The 15,734-nt window shown below is 38.4% G+C and overlaps 1 protein-coding gene across 6 annotated transcripts in view; it reads left to right on the top strand.

The window, feature by feature from the left end:
* SATB1 (SATB homeobox 1) overlaps positions 1-15,465 on the top strand; it is a 101,729-nt gene extending 86,264 nt beyond the window's left edge. For 5 of the 6 annotated variants that reach the window (XM_059664057.1, XM_059664059.1, XM_059664056.1 and 2 more), the window contains 3 exons: positions 10,088-10,291; positions 11,109-11,204; positions 12,800-15,465. In XM_059664057.1, the coding sequence (XP_059520040.1) occupies positions 10,088-10,291; positions 11,109-11,204; positions 12,800-13,297 (798 nt within the window). In that variant the 3' untranslated portion in view covers positions 13,298-15,465. The remainder of the gene's footprint in view (positions 1-10,087; positions 10,292-11,108; positions 11,205-12,799) is intronic. The other variant, XM_059664058.1, reaches the window with a different exon arrangement.
* The last annotated feature ends 269 nt before the right edge of the window (positions 15,466-15,734 follow it).

The following is a 15,734-nucleotide window of genomic DNA, read 5'->3' as shown; positions in this document are numbered from 1 at the left end:
GAATTATTGGATCAAAAGAAAGGCATTTGTGTTTTTAAGGTGCTTGCCAGACATTTCTACATTCAACATTTTCACAGTGCCCTTCAGAAAGATTATACCAATTCGTACTTCAAATAACAGCCTTTCAGCACAGGTGACTGGGTGGGTGGTGATACTGTTAATTGAGTTAAACTACATAGGAGGAGAAACTAGTTTGTGGGAGGAAAATACTGGGTTCAGGTTGGGATGTGGTAATTGAATTAATTTTAATTCCGTAGGTATTCCAATTCCTTTGGATTATCTTTGTGATAAGGGCAAAAGTAGTAGAAATAATAATAGCTAACATTCATCAATGTTGTGCCAAGCCCTTTGCATGAATTATACCTTAATTCTCACAACCTTGTGTGACTGGTGGTAAAATTGTCCCCATTATATAGAGAAGAAAATTGAGGTCTAGAGAACTTGAGTAATTTGACCAAAGTTCAGGGGGCTTGTCAGTAGAATAGGAATTCAAATTAATACCCAGGCTTTCTTTACAAATAGAGTTGAGACATATAACATAGAGTAGGTAAGGTGGCAGTAATTAAGCTGTATTCTCAGGAAAGTATGGTAAAGAGCAATTGCAAAAGAGTTGTAGGCATAGTCAGTTCAAAACCAACTGGTCTATGTATTTTTCCTAGCAAATGCAAATTCATCTCACTCCTAGTTTCATTACTCTACCCACTCCAAATAGTGCCCTTTCTTCAAAGCCAAGCCAGTACCACTCTTTACCAGTAAGAACTTCCTTGACCACCCCAGCACATCTCTTTTCCCCTCCACGTGGGTCCCACTTAATGTCTCCCATCATTGATGCTTATCACATACTGCCTTGCACTAAATAGGTATTTTTTAATGTTAGGTCTTCCTGAAAAATAGAATCTCCCAAAACTGAATCAGGAAGAATCAGAAAACGTGAATAGGCTGATAACAACTGATGAAATAGAAGCAGTAATCAAAAAACTTCCAGCAAACAAAAACTCTGGTCTAGGTGGCTTCACAGAGGAGTTTTACCAAATATTCCAAGAACAACTAACACCTGTATTCCTCAAACTATTCCAAAAAAATCAGAAAAAAGGAACACTCCCAAGCTCTTTTTATGAGGCCAGCATTATCCTAAATCCAAAACCGGATAAAGACACTCCAAAGAAAGAATTACAGGCCAATATCCCTGATGAACATAGATGCTAAAATCCTCAACAAAATATTAGCAAATCACATCCGGCAATACATTAAAAAGATCATACACCATGATCAAGTGGGACTTATTCCAGGGATGCAAGGCTGGTACAATATTTGCAAATCAATAAATGTGATACATCACATAAACAAATTGAGAGACAAAAATGACATAATCATATCAACAGACGAACAAAAAGCATTCAACAAAATCCAACACCCATTTTTGATAAAAACTCTCAGCAAAGTGGGAATAGAGGGAGCCTCTCTCAACATAATAAAGGCCATAAGTGACAAACCTGCAACGAACATCATACTCAATGGGCAAAAACTAAAACCAGGTCTTCCCAAACATACTGTGAGCCATTTAAGGCAAGTGCTTCAGTTAAGCTCATCAACCCTTGTTGTGTATATCACGTATATCACGGACTAGGCCCTGGGGGTGAATGTATTGTTTCAGCCACAATCTTGAGATTAACAGTGAGATTGATACTGTTGTTATCCGCACTTTGTAGAGGAGGATCTAAAGCTCAGAAAGGAAATGTTCTCAAGTCCACAGACATCAATGCTCTACGGAGGTGACTGAGCAGGACTTGAAGGAGAAGGTAGTGTTTGGATGGGCAGAAAAAAAGGAGAAAGGGCTTTGCTGTTGAAGAGAATAGAATGTGGGGAGGTGTTGGGCACCAGCCAAGAAATAGGCCAGTAAATCAGAACACGAGTGTGATTGGGAGGAACTTGGGTGCAGCTCTAGGGACTATGCACGTGTTCTCTATAATGGGGTTCCTTCCTTGTGAGCAGCAGTTTGAGAGAAGACCAAAGCAGTGATTTTCATCCTAGCATCCATTTCCAAGGGCACCTCAAAGATGGCTAACAGAATCTAAAATTGCTGAGTTAAACCTGTGCCTGTCCCTATCAGGAAGTTCCAGAGACTAAATCAGACATCATATTTATGTGCTTTCTCTAGGAATCACAACTCTATATAATAGCACTTGTTCTCTCATTCTTCATCAAAGCTCCAGTCATCATTAGTGTATTTCCCCCCCTACATTAAGAGAGGAAAAGGAATGATTACTTAAACGTTTCTTGTTCAGAAATCAAAAGAATTATCCATGGGAAGCAATTTAAAAATGTGTGGTGCCGAAGAACATCTTTCAAGGGAGAGGTGCCCCAGCACGGACGAGACAGTGGTGAGCAGGGTGGAAAGAAGCAGACGATTATGATAGAAGTGGAGGCTAAAACTGATGAAAATATAGCATGAACCTTGGGAGTATTGAATTTTCTAATGACACCAGCTTTAAAGAATGAAGAGAGAATAAAATCTTAAGATTTTAAGGCCCAGTGTATAAATGTTAAATAAGACAGAATCATATCACTGAAATTTATGGAATGTCAAAAATACATCTCAGATTGAGAGAGAAAAAAACAAGCAATTCATTTGCAGAAACTATATTCAAGTTAAACATGTAAGCTAGAATCAGTTTTGGCTAAGCTTTGAATAAACCATCTCAAAATTAGGCTTGAAATATATGAAAAAAGTAAACTTTTAAGTTATTTTCCAAGGTGAATGTTTTAAAAATTTAAGGCTTTGGGGGGGAAGTTCTCTAGTTCAGTCAGATTAAGAGATTCTTTTCTTGCTAGCTAGTTTAATACGTTGTTGAGAATGTCATACTTTTATCTTCATTCACTTCTCAGATTCTCCCTCCTGAAAATATTCTTTAAACATGAGATTCTCCTTGCCTGAAAAATGTTTTAAGCAAGAACCATTTTTATCTACTCTGACCAGATTGTCATCTGATCATCTTGCTATGGCACAGTTTATAGCAAAAGAAAGCAAAGCCTCCATATTTATGTGTGCCCCAAAGTCAGTGGCTGTGAGAAGGTAGAAAAGAAAAACCATGGCAGATGAATGATTTTCTTCTTTTGGCTTCAATTTTAAGCAAAATTGAAAAACATACGATTTGCTAATGATTCTGAATATTCCTTCTAAATTCGCTAAATTTTAAAGGGAGCTTTCACCCAGATTGTATAAGCGTTTCTTTTTTATAACAAACCTCCAGAAACTCTGGTAGATATGTTTTTTAATCTATGAAAAACAAAATGGCAAAACTTTACTCAAATGAGAAATGTGTGGAGAGCCGTTTTATGTCCTCTTATTACCACAATATGGAAACCCACAGATTTTTGGCTAAGATATATAGTCCCTTACATAAACTGTGGAGTCTGGAGAGAGTTTAAAACAGAAATAGTTTAGAAGTTTAAAAACAGTAATAATTTAAGAGAGTACATGATTTTCTTTCTTTTTAGCAAATACAAGTATTAGAAACCATACTTTGAAAATAAATATATTTGAATATATATATATATATATATATATATATATATATATATATATATAATGTAATATATATGTGCTTTCTCTAGGAATCACATCTCTCTATGTATATGTGTGTGTGTGTGTATACATATACATATATATAACACACACACACACACACACACACATATATATATATATATTTATATTCTTTAAATACATTTTTTTTAAAACCCATCTTTGAATAATGGGGATGTTAATGTGCTACTTTCAGAATGGGAAATGCATTTACTAGTACTTCTCTGTTCAAATTTATTTCCCGGGTTTTCTGTAATAAGACCAGTGTTAACAAAGCAGAAAAAGTTGCTTGCAGACCTGCTGAAATTCTCTTTGCAATACACAGTGTAGAGTTATTAAACTGGAGAGAAAGATTCATGTATTTCCTGCTAATTCCACAGAGGAGAACATGTATCTTTATTAATGTTAATAGGTTGGCCTCTCATTATGTTATAGAATGATCTGCTTTTGCAAAGGTTTTCTTCTAAAGAACTTCATAGCATTTAAAGGTTAATATGTTAGGTAAAGAACAATATCTTAAGAGAAGCGTTTTTATTACGGGACATGATGGGATGGCTTTTATTAAATTACATGATGATTTGAATGGGGAAGAAGAAAAAGTGCATCGCTTCTTGCCCTCAACTTTAATGCCTTTAATCAAATAATGACCTTCTGGAAAATAGTTAATTTTAAGCATTTGGAAAGATCAATACCACTTTGCCACCAAAAAATGGCCTAGATGATGAAATTTGATGTATTTAAAGTATCATTTCACCCTTTTAACCTAGTAAATAATTTAAAATGCTTTCAGTATTGCTTTGCCACTGTTTTGTTTCTCACTGTTCAAAGTGTTATGATTGTTCTCCAAAACAGGTTAAAGTTCGTGTGTGAAGCCTCCGGGCCTTGGGCCTGGAAGTGGGGTTGTACCTCCATTAGGCCTTGTGTGTCTATGTTGGGGCCCCTGAAGAAGTTGTATATTTTAACACTACATTTGAGGCAGAGCGTGTATAAAGCATAAAAAGTGTGAAAATGGAATTCTTCTGGAATGTTAAAGGGGTGGCTTAAACATCATTGGTCCCTTTTGTGGTATCTTTAAACCTTTATTCTAAAGGTGAAAGAATTAGTAACTCTATTAGAACCCAGACCACCGCGCCACCCCCCCCCCCAAGCGTATAGAACATTGATATGAAATTACCCTTGAGTGCCGACAGCTTTGTAAAAAAAAAAAAAAATTGCCCTCTATTAGCATGTTTGTGGGCAGATTAAAAACTGTCTTCATTAGCATAAGTAACACTTACAGGTTCTTTTAAAAGTGGAACATTATTTGCTGAATGATAATTTGCTAGCTTTATAGTTAGTTGTTGTTCAGAATGTACTCATTCAAAATGCCTGGTGCAGTTTAGTCTACAATGCTGATTTTTTTGTGTGCTAGAAGTACTGTTTAATGGATTATGTACTTAATCCTTGTTCCTACTACTTGCTAAAATGTAATTCATGCTTTCCACTAAAATGTTTGTATCAAATACCTCCCTATTTAGATTGATTTCTTTTAATATCATATATTATTATGCGATGAACCCAAGAGATTGGAAAGAAATACTTCTGCAAATAACACATAAAAGATTGGGAGGGGGGAGTAAATACAGACTATAAAATGTTTTGCTTTTTAGAACTCAAATTACCATTCTGTTTTTTAAATGTATTTTCCTTCTTAGTTGTAGCAAGAATTATTTGTCATTTTCTTTCTCTTTTTAAAGCTCTTGGGTTCAAATGTATATGTATAGAATGATCATATAAACATATCTGTATATTGTATTAAATGACTTTTTTCCTCAGAGAATATGGGAAGTCTATTTTCCCCTGGAAAACTAACTGTGTTGCATGCTCCCAGCTTTATCACAGGCCAGGCCTTGAAAGGTTTCTCTTTTTATGTGTGGGATGCTATAGGTACAATAAATTCATTTGTGAAATGAGGTTCCTTTCCTGACTACATGAAAATCATCGTGCACCCCTTATCCGTTAAAATGTTAGAAGTGAATTGACTTGAAGTAACTGTTCTGACTAGAATGGAAATCAGAGGTTGAGTTTGGTTGGAAATTAGCAGCTGAGAGAGGAAGGTGCCAGGATTTTTATTTAAATGTGGTACAACAAGATTCTGTCAGTAAAGCACATCATTAGAATATTGAGTTTAGAACTGCTAATTTTTCCTTTAAAATGAGCATACAGTCGTGTGCTTCATGGACCATAATAAATTGCTATTGTGTTGTCATTGAGTTTGTTTTGCTTTTTTGCAGTACTGGTTTGGCAGTCACTCTGCATTTTCTCTCTTCCTTTTCTTCCTTTTTTCCCCCTTGATTTTATATTTCTTTAATAGACCCCTAACCAAATCCAGTCAAAAGAATGTTATTCCGTGCAGTCTTAGCATTAGCATCCATTGCACCATTTTCTTGCTTACGGTGGCTAGACATTTGCAGATGGTTCTTGGTTACTATAAAGTACATAACAGTATTTCCTTTGTGGCAGATGGATTTAAGACTTTTAGTTCTCAATAAATGTAGGTTTACAATACATAACTTTACAGGATTTGTGTTGTATATAACAGGTTTGAACATATTATCTCAGAATTCATCTGCATGGCATTTTCAGCTTATTCAGGGTCCATGCCAGTTTTTTTAAGTAATAGGGGGGAGCTCTGTGATTGATAGCAACAGCTCAAGGCGTGATTTTGAATAGAAACAAAGGGTTTAGAACAGAAGGTGTCAAATTAAACTTTGTCAGTTTGAAAAGTAGTAACATCCTGAAAGTTTTACTAATTTATTTACATGTGGCTACTGTTTATATTTTGCCCTTTTTATATGCAGTGTAATGTTGCTTGGCAAATTTACTACATTTAAAGTGTAGGTTGTTCCTTGTGCCATTTTGGTTTCCTGAGAATGGATCGGTATCATTATTTGAAGGCTTTTCATCTTCTCTCTTTTCCACTGTTTGGAACAGTTGTCATTGAATTTAATTTTGAGAGTAGTTTCCTACCCCGGCCTATGGTCTTTTAATATCTCAAGTCTCAGAGACTTCTCTTAAAAATGTAATTATGTTCACATTTTGCAACCTAGTGCTGCATTTCATTCCTTGTCTCCCCTCTACCAAGTAAATCTATAAATTTATCATTTAAAAACCTATATAGTGCTTAGGGGAATCAATATTTTTTATTTGCTAAATATTACAGATATTCTGACATGTTCATTTTCTTCCCAAATTTATATGCTCTAACAATAACACTTACGGAAAAGTGATCTAGAAAAAGGTTAGAAAGCATTTGGCTTTTTCAGCCACTTTCTGCAAAACACAGATTAGATTACTGTCATCATTAATAGAATCTCAATCCATAGATTTTGAGGTAGTCAGAATATTCCAAGGCATTTAAATAGTATTAGAAAACATTAATCTTACTTTGCCGGTGTGAATTGGGGATGAGCCAAATTATTTTCTCTGCTGACAGAGAACTGGCATGTCAGAATATCTGTTTTCCATTACTTTTTAAGAGATACGCACATCAAGGAAAGAACCCCCCCCCCCTTTGTTTTTTTGGAATATCCTTGTAGAACTAACAGTTCCCAGCTGCACTGTTAAATATTTTTCTAAGAAGCATCTGATTTCAGTCTCTTTAAATGACCGTGTTTCTTGAAAGGCTAGCAGAGACATGCTTCAGACTTATAATTCATCAAATTATTTTTAGATAAGGAATTAGAAGTATTATTTAAGGGCAGAGGTTAATAGCAAACTACTGGAAATGTTATGTTAGTCATAGGCAATTAATAAAAATAAGGGTCTGTCTCGTAAGTATAGAGACACACAAGTGACAATATGAGCAAATATTTGTTGAATGAGTCGGGGCTCTTTTTCTGAAATATTTGTGAAACCAGCGTGAATGTGATTGTTTAGGAATTAGCTATCATTATTAGCCATTTTAAAAGAACTAATGATTTTCTTTTCCAGAGAACATCTGTGATCCACATGTTTTTTTTTTCACATATATATGCAAGTGCTAACTGATCTCGGCATGAAAAAGTTTCTAAAGGATTTGAAAATTATTGGAGTTTTCAGCTCTCTCCAAGAAGCTTTTCTTACATGAATCGTTCTTAATTTAACTTTTAGCAATTTTTAGTTGCAAGCATTAGTGTGTGTTTTTTTAATTCTTAGAATCTCAATGTTGAGCACTTACTGCAATAATGTAAGACTAGCTACTAGTAAGTAAAAAAACCCAAAACAGCATCTTCATGAACCTTCTAACATCTCTTGAAAGATAAATAAAATTGTAGTATTTGCTGTGTTTAGGCATGGGGGCAGGTGTCAATTGACATAGCCAAAGAATGAACACAAGGAGGAGGAAAGTAGCATACTATATAATAAAAGCATAGTATGCAAATTGTCCCCGCGACCGTAGTTTGACCAGGGGGCGGGCCAGCCAGGGGAAGGGAGGAAGGCCCCGGCCGGCTAGGGATCCTACCAGTGCATGAATTTCATGCACCAGGCCTCTAGTAGTTAATATTCCAACTTACGGGAAGATACATCTAAAACCATCACAGCATGAAAACTTAGAGGTAAAGTGTAAAGAAATAGCTTAGATGTAGGAAAATATATTTTCGTGGCTTACTCTAGACAGCAAATATTTGCTAGGAAGCACTAAATAATCATCTTCAGGGTCTCAAATATTTCAAATACTGGAATATAGTTTTCTAGTCAATAATGTACAAACATAGAGCTAAAATATGACATACCGTATTATTCTGGAAATAAACATAGGATGGCGAAGGTTAGAAGAGAAGTGTGTTCAATGACACTGTTATCAGCATTCTTATTTTTCATTTAGCTAATATTCTTTTAGGCACATCTTCAGTTTACTGCCTACTCTTTTAGCCTGGAATTATTATGTGTTCGGTAGCATTGAATGAGTGCATGATTACATGACTGTCCCCATGTACATATTTGTTTAATTAAAAGACCTGTTGAGTAGAGAATCAAAGCTCTCTCAGAAAAATTGGTAGGTCTCCTGTGGGTTAGCAGCAGTCACCCTTGGCTGGTTCATAGATGGGCCTTGGGAAGCTAATGTCGCAGTTCTCTCTAAAATCTCTCAAATAGGCCATTTTGGGGAGAGTGTACCTTGCTTCTTCTCACTATATATTGCAATTGGAAAGGGAATTCTCTCCCCAGTGGTTCAGGCTGAGAAGAAAGGGAGGAAGAGCCATACCATTCTCACTCCAAAGGTAACATTAAAAACAAACAAACAACAACAACAAAAAAACACAACCAGCAAAACAAAAGACAAAAATACCTTCTCCTTGGCTAGTTCTAAAAATCAGATAATAAAGAAAATGTACTTGATCCATTCATATCGAACTGATTTAGTTGAAATTTTCAAGAAGCCCCTGTGTCTTACGCCGCATTCCCTAAAGCAGGACCTGAGGTGGGGAGTCGGGTGCACGTGATTTGGTGAGGGACTTGGAAGGAGCAAGGAGGATAGGGAAAAAGGGGTCACAAGTAAAGGGGAGATAAGGTCATCTCTAGAGAATAAATCCCTCTATGGAAAACAGCCGTAAATTGAAGGTACAGAGACTTTGAACCACTGGGGCAGCCAGGCATGGCCACCCTGGGCGAGGGGGCCAGGGAGGAAGTGGAGTAACTGTCCAGGCATCTCCAGGTGAGATGACTCCAAGACCTTTCTCCTTATGTCCATCATGGCAGCCCAGATAAAGGAGGTTTGAGATGGTGATTAGAAAATGTTGGACAATGGGCTGTGTTAGACCACTCAGTTCTTGATAATCTGATAGTTCACTCTTTGCTCAGGAAACCTGTTAAAATGGTTGCTTGACAAATCACACGTGTATCCTGCAGCAGGCAGAAAAGCAGGACTCCGCGCTATCTCTCTGGAAAGTTCTTCCTTGAGAATTCTCCGAATGCCCAGTGTATAATCATTTTGCTTTATATAGTGGACAACGTTCTTACACAGTTGCACACATCCCTTATCTATTTTACACACACACAAATATTCATACCTAAGTTCCTTTCTAATACAAAAATTCCAAACTTACGAAATCCTTTTTAAATAATTATTCTAAAAGTCTGTCCTACCTCTCCTTAAATACTCGCAGGACCGCAGGTGGTCACACTCATCAGACAAGAAGGTTGGGCAAGGCTCAGGCGCACCCAGTTTGGCTTTTCTCCTGTTTCTCACATATCACAAAGCCCCGGGTAAATGGGTCTTGCCCTTGGAGTCTGAAAAATATTACCCTCTTTTAAGATGCCAGTCTGAACGTTTATTGGAAACAGAGCCTGTCTTTTTGACAACCACAGCTCTTCTCAGAGGCTTAACAAAATTGTTTAAAGCAGATTGGAGTATTTTGAGCTTATGAAAAAAATTAACTTCACAGGGTCTTTCCATTTTAAGCTCCTAATGGAAATTGTCAGTCTCCCCCCCCCCCCCCCGCCCGCCCACATGAGCTGACCTATTATTCCCTTGTCTCTAAGGGGTGGTTGTGTGAGCTGTTACGCTGGAAAGAAGATCCTTCTCCAGAAAACAGGACCCTGTGGGAGAACCTCTCCATGATCCGAAGGTTCCTCAGTCTTCCCCAGCAAGAACGCGATGCCATATATGAACAGGAGAGCAACGCGGTACATCACCATGGCGACAGGCCGCCCCACATCATCCACGTTCCAGCAGAGCAGATTCAGGTTCGTTTACCTTGGCCAATTCAAGATAGCACTAAGTAAACAGAGCTTTAAACTTAGCAGGGAAATTAGCGTTTCTCTCCTTCCCAGCAGTCTACACCCGGGCTTTTTAGCAAGCGATAGTGATACACTGCTGTCTTGCTCAGGGGGATGAGAGGAAAATTAACACTTTTTCCAACATGTGTTTTGTGTTCCTCTTCCTTCACTCCCCACCCCCAAAGTGGCAGGAACCCCCTTTTACACTTCCTGTTTGGCAAGTGAGTCTTTGTTAGAATTGGGTTGTTTTGTGTGTATGAGCTTCATAATTTTCTTTTTTAAATCAGAATTTAAAACACACCACCTTAAAAAAAAAAAACATACAAAAAACTAATACCTGAACTGCACCCAAGGAAAGGAATGATTGCTGTTTTCTGTAGGGGGATTTTGTAGAATCACAATTTTATACATCGGCTTCTGTCCAAAAGGAAGTGGGGAGGCAAACCTAAACGGAATCTTGCTCCCGACTCCTTGGCCCTTCCTTCACCTTGCAGCTGTCTCCCTACACCAGCCGTGGGCAAACTACGGCCCGCGGGCCAGATCCGGCCCGTTTTGAAATGAATAAAACTATTGAAAAAAAAGACCGTACCCTTTTATGTAATGATGTTTACTTTGAATTTATAGTAGTTCACACAAACACTCCATCCATGCTTTTGTTCCGGCCCTCCTGTCCAGTTTAAGAACCCATTGTGGCCCTCGAGTCAAAAAGTTTGCCCACCCCATGCCCTACACCCTCACAGAGCACAGGTTAGGGGCGAGTCATGTCTGTTTGTCTTTCCTTTAGAGCCCCTCTCCCACCACCCTTGGGAAAGGAGAGTCTAGAGGCGTTTTCTTGCCAGGCCTGCTGACCCCTGCACCGTGGCTCAGTGCTGCTCCTCAGGTGAGCGGGCACAAGTTCCCTTTGCCAGAAAGAGAGGGACACAGACAGGGGGTGGCTTAAAGACCTGCTCCCTTGGTCGGGATATTCAGACTTTTAAAGGACAACCTGACCATGGTGGTGGGCTGAGACCACTGTGCCAACAGACTCAGCCTTGTACTTAGCTGCCATGTCATGGGACTCGTCTCCATTCACCCGACTGAGGGAACTCCCCTATGAATTGAGATTGGAAAACTCTGGGGTCAGGTGTTTTGTAGGCACTCGTAAGGCCTCAGTTGCGTAGGAAGTATGTTGAAATTGAACTTGAGCTGTATAACTTGTTTTTGTTGAATTTAAGGGGAACTTCTCCTTTAAGGAAAAATGCCGTTGCCTTCCAGAGTCCTAAAATCCTAATATCTTTGGTGAATCCACCTGCATTATTTCTGAGTATTGCTGGGGAAAAATACATATGTAGCTAAAAACAATAACAGGGTTATCCATCCACTAGGAAAAATATCCCTGAGTATGTATTCAAGATAAATTGAAAAAGAGAATCCCTGAGGATATCAAGCACTAAAATAATCCCGAAAGCCTGAAAAACTGTTTAGCGAAAACAAAAAAAGAGGAAGATATACATTAAGTAATAAGAGTAGGACTTGTTTGAAAATGTAAATCGTTTTTTAAAAAATTGCTTCTTAGGGGGTAAAAGGAACTGCGTAGGCACCGTATGAATGTTCTGATATTTTGCCGCTCACTCGGGCTGATTTGCTTTGCTGATAGGAGGTGTGGGGTAGCGAGTACAGTTACGTGCATGTATCGCACATTTGTAATGTATAATTGTGTAGGGAAATCACAGCACACATACAGGTACTAATCATGAAAAAGTGTCTGTGTACACTTTCAATCCTAATCACATCCAAATTCACCACAGACAAAACAATTCGCTAGCGGCGGATTGGACCTTTATTTTTCCGTAAGGAAAAAAAACTTGCAGTGTCAGCCTAGTGCCTTTTGGTAAGACATTGTGCATGAAGTCAGGACTGTCTGGTAGGAATTTCACAAACATCAGCCTCTCAAAAATTCTTAGGACTTCTAAGAGAGAATGCTGAAGAAGAGGGGAGGGCTAGCCATTTTGATTGCAATTTAAATACAACTTTCGAATCCTGCTCCATGTTTTACCTACGCGATGACATAGGCAAAACACATTTCTTGCATGGCTCTGTACCTCACCTTTCGAAAATGCCTTTGAAATCCTTCTCGATCTTCCTTTTAAATCTTAATTATTTATATCATAATTGGCTTTGCTTGCCTTCCCATAATGTGCAAACTCCTGGCGCAGACAGAAAATGAAAATCAAGGTTAGGGAGGCTCCGGTGACCTCTGAGAAGGAGGCCCAGTAGCCCCCCAAACCCAAGTCCTTCCTTCCTAGTGCCTATCATTTTGATATTTTTCCGAATGCTGTGGGTCCTTCCGCTGGCCTGCCTGTGGGCCTGAGCCCTTGTCCCCCTCCAAGAAGCCAGGCGTGGGCTCACCCCCAACCATGCGCTCCGTAGTTCTAGCTGCCTCGCGCGCACCCGGGAGGGCGCAGTCTGACTGTCCGCTTGTTCCTTCTCCCGCAGCCGCCGCAGCCGCAGCCCCAGCAGCCTGCGCCGCCACCCCCGCAGCCGCAGGCGCAGCAGCCCGCCGGCCCCCGGCTCCCCCCGCGGCAGCCCACCGTGGCCTCCCCGGCCGAGGCCGAGGACGACACCCGCCAGAAGACGCGGCCGCGCACAAAGATCTCCGTGGAGGCCCTGGGGATCCTCCAGAGTTTCATCCAAGACGTCGGCCTGTACCCGGACGAGGAGGCCATCCAGACTCTGTCCGCCCAGCTGGACCTGCCCAAGTTCACCATCATCAAGTTCTTTCAGAACCAGCGGTACTATCTCAAGCACCACGGCAAACTGAAGGACAACTCCGGCCTGGAGGTGGACGTGGCCGAATACAAAGAGGAGGAGCTGCTTAAGGATTTAGAAGAGGGTGTGCAAGACAAGAACGCGAACACCCTTTTCTCGGTGAAGCTGGAAGACGAGCTAGCGGTGGAAGGGAACACGGACATTAACGCCGACTTGAAAGACTGAGACATCAAGTGTTACTTTCCTTCAGCAGTGCCACTGGTATTTACTAACACAATGAAAACCCACCTGTATGCGCTCAGAAACCTTTGTTGTTCATGGTTTGGCCAATGAATCTTCAGAAACTTGCACAAACAGGAAAGTTGAGAAGGGATAATGCAGACTGCACTAAATGTTTTGCTCTGATTTACAAACTGCTCGGCAGCCCCAGGTGAAGCATTGAGGATTGTTTGGTATTAAAAGTTCAGATTTGTGTTCTCGGGAACGCACCGAGGTGTGTACCCCGTCAGCATGATACCAGTGATTTTTTTTTAAAAAAAAAATTATTATTATTCTGGAGCCTCAAACAAGCATTATAACTTCTGTGATTATGATTTCCTTCCTTTCATTATTTCTGTAACACTCCACACTGATCTTTGGAAACTCGCCCCTTATTTTAAAAGAAAAAAAAAAAAAGTTTGTTACTCTATTGTATGTTACAAAAGAACTATAGACTGTGGAATGCAGTTTAAAGATGACATATGCCAACAAATGCCTTGTATTATATGGCACTGCCGTAATTCAAATTTGTTTTTATTTTGGAAATAAAAGTTCACTGTAATTTTTTTTTTTCATTCTCATTGTTACATGATTTTTTTTTTTAAATGAAAAGAAAATGTGAAACACAGTTTAGTCCTCATTATTTATTTGTAGATCCTGCAGCATCATGTTGTAATTAATTTTTTGGAAGTTTCCGTTAAATGTAATATTGCTTCTCTTGTTACCATACTGATTCTTTTCTATTTATAAATGTATTTTGATGGGCAGTAAAACAAAGTGTCTTAAAAGTTTTAAATAGAGAAAATGTGCTTTACACAGTTGCCTATAAAAAGTGCTCTATGTTATCCAAGCAATTCATACTATAAGCTTCACTCTTATTGTTGTATGCAATTTTTACTATCATGCAAATAAGCTTAGGTAAATAAAACTAATAGATCACCTTAGAAAATTATGCAATTAATGTGAAAATAATTGATGTTTGCAATGTGTCTTCCTTTGGTTTACAATCAATTTTAAAGCTACATCTGTATAAAATTTCTGTATAAAGGTGTATTTCTTTTTTATGAGTTTATGGCTATGAAAACACCAGCTATTTTGTTACAGCTGGCTGTTTTTATAAGTGTATCACAATTTTCTTTATGCAGAAATATTCTGATTAGGAAGTGGTTATTGACTGTAACTACACAATTAAAATTGTTTGTATGGTATGACATGGTAGGGTTTGTCTGCTTATGTGGAGTAACTATCCAGAGTCAAAGGTGGTCCTCTTGGTTAGGTGCATCTTCATACTGATTCTTAAAAGAGCAATTGAAAAGAAAAGTCACTCGAAATGCTGTAAATTTAGATCACAAACACATGCTCTTTTTTAAAGTTTAACTATGAAGATCATAACCTGTTTGGGGTTAACATTTTGCTTAGTAAACAGCAGGACGGTCTAAAGACTCACTGGCAAAAACATAAATCCCGCCTCTAGCAGTTATGTGCTTAGAAAGTGGATTCATCTGCATTTATTCCACAGTACTTCACTTATGGCAACGCTTTTTTTAAGCTAATGTACACATATTTTTAAAGGCCATTAATAACAAAATAAGGAAAAAGGGACCTTTTGTATAAATATTCCTTAATAAGCAACGTATTTTTTAAAAGTTGTAAATGGAATATATGTTAACTCGGTTCATGCAGAAAATATGAATAAAACACCTGGAATTTAAACACAATTTCCAAGATACAAAATTAGGGTGTGCTAATGGTCATGGGAAGGTTGGAGGCCAGTGTTGCAGTTTCTGATTATTTTCTTTTTCTATTCACTTTATATCTTGCTTCCTTTTTTTAAGGTTTCCTCGATGTTAATAGGGGTATCCGAATTCCTTAAAACTTGGTTCTGAAATGGCCCATTCTTTTCCTGCCAGTGTCCTAGGCCATGGTAAGCTCATTGGTAGTCAACTGGGTTGCTTTAGCGTTTTGAGCTTCTACTTAGGATACTGTGAAATGGGATCACAGAAAACTCCGAATTCAGTTTTCAAAAGTACTATTTACTTTTAAAGCACAGCTGAACTACTATGAAGGCAGCAGGTTTGCTGCAGACTTAAAATTGATTGAAAAGTTTTCAGATATTTTATTAAGTGAGGAAACTTTTAAACATTCTTGTTCCCTAGAGTTTAGGGAAATAATTTGAGCAAAAGGAATTTGAATTAGAATAGACATAAGATTCATGTATTAAAAATAAGACAAATAGACACTAGTATGCTATGAAGTTTTTAAGAAAACTGTATCTTCCTCTTTTTTCATATGTTAAAGAAAATTTAGAACAGAGAGACTTCTTTTTTTTTTTTTTTAAACCAGCCCAACACAACAGATGTCAGAGGTATGAAATTTAATTTTGGGAGGGAAAGGAGAAATTGGA

The sequence above is a fragment of the Myotis daubentonii genome, chromosome 14 (assembly GCF_963259705.1).
Source record: "Myotis daubentonii chromosome 14, mMyoDau2.1, whole genome shotgun sequence".
Taxonomy (NCBI): Eukaryota; Metazoa; Chordata; class Mammalia; order Chiroptera; family Vespertilionidae; genus Myotis; species Myotis daubentonii.
The sequence above is the reverse complement of the archived record's forward strand: the minus strand, read 5'-3'. Positions and strand labels throughout refer to the sequence as shown.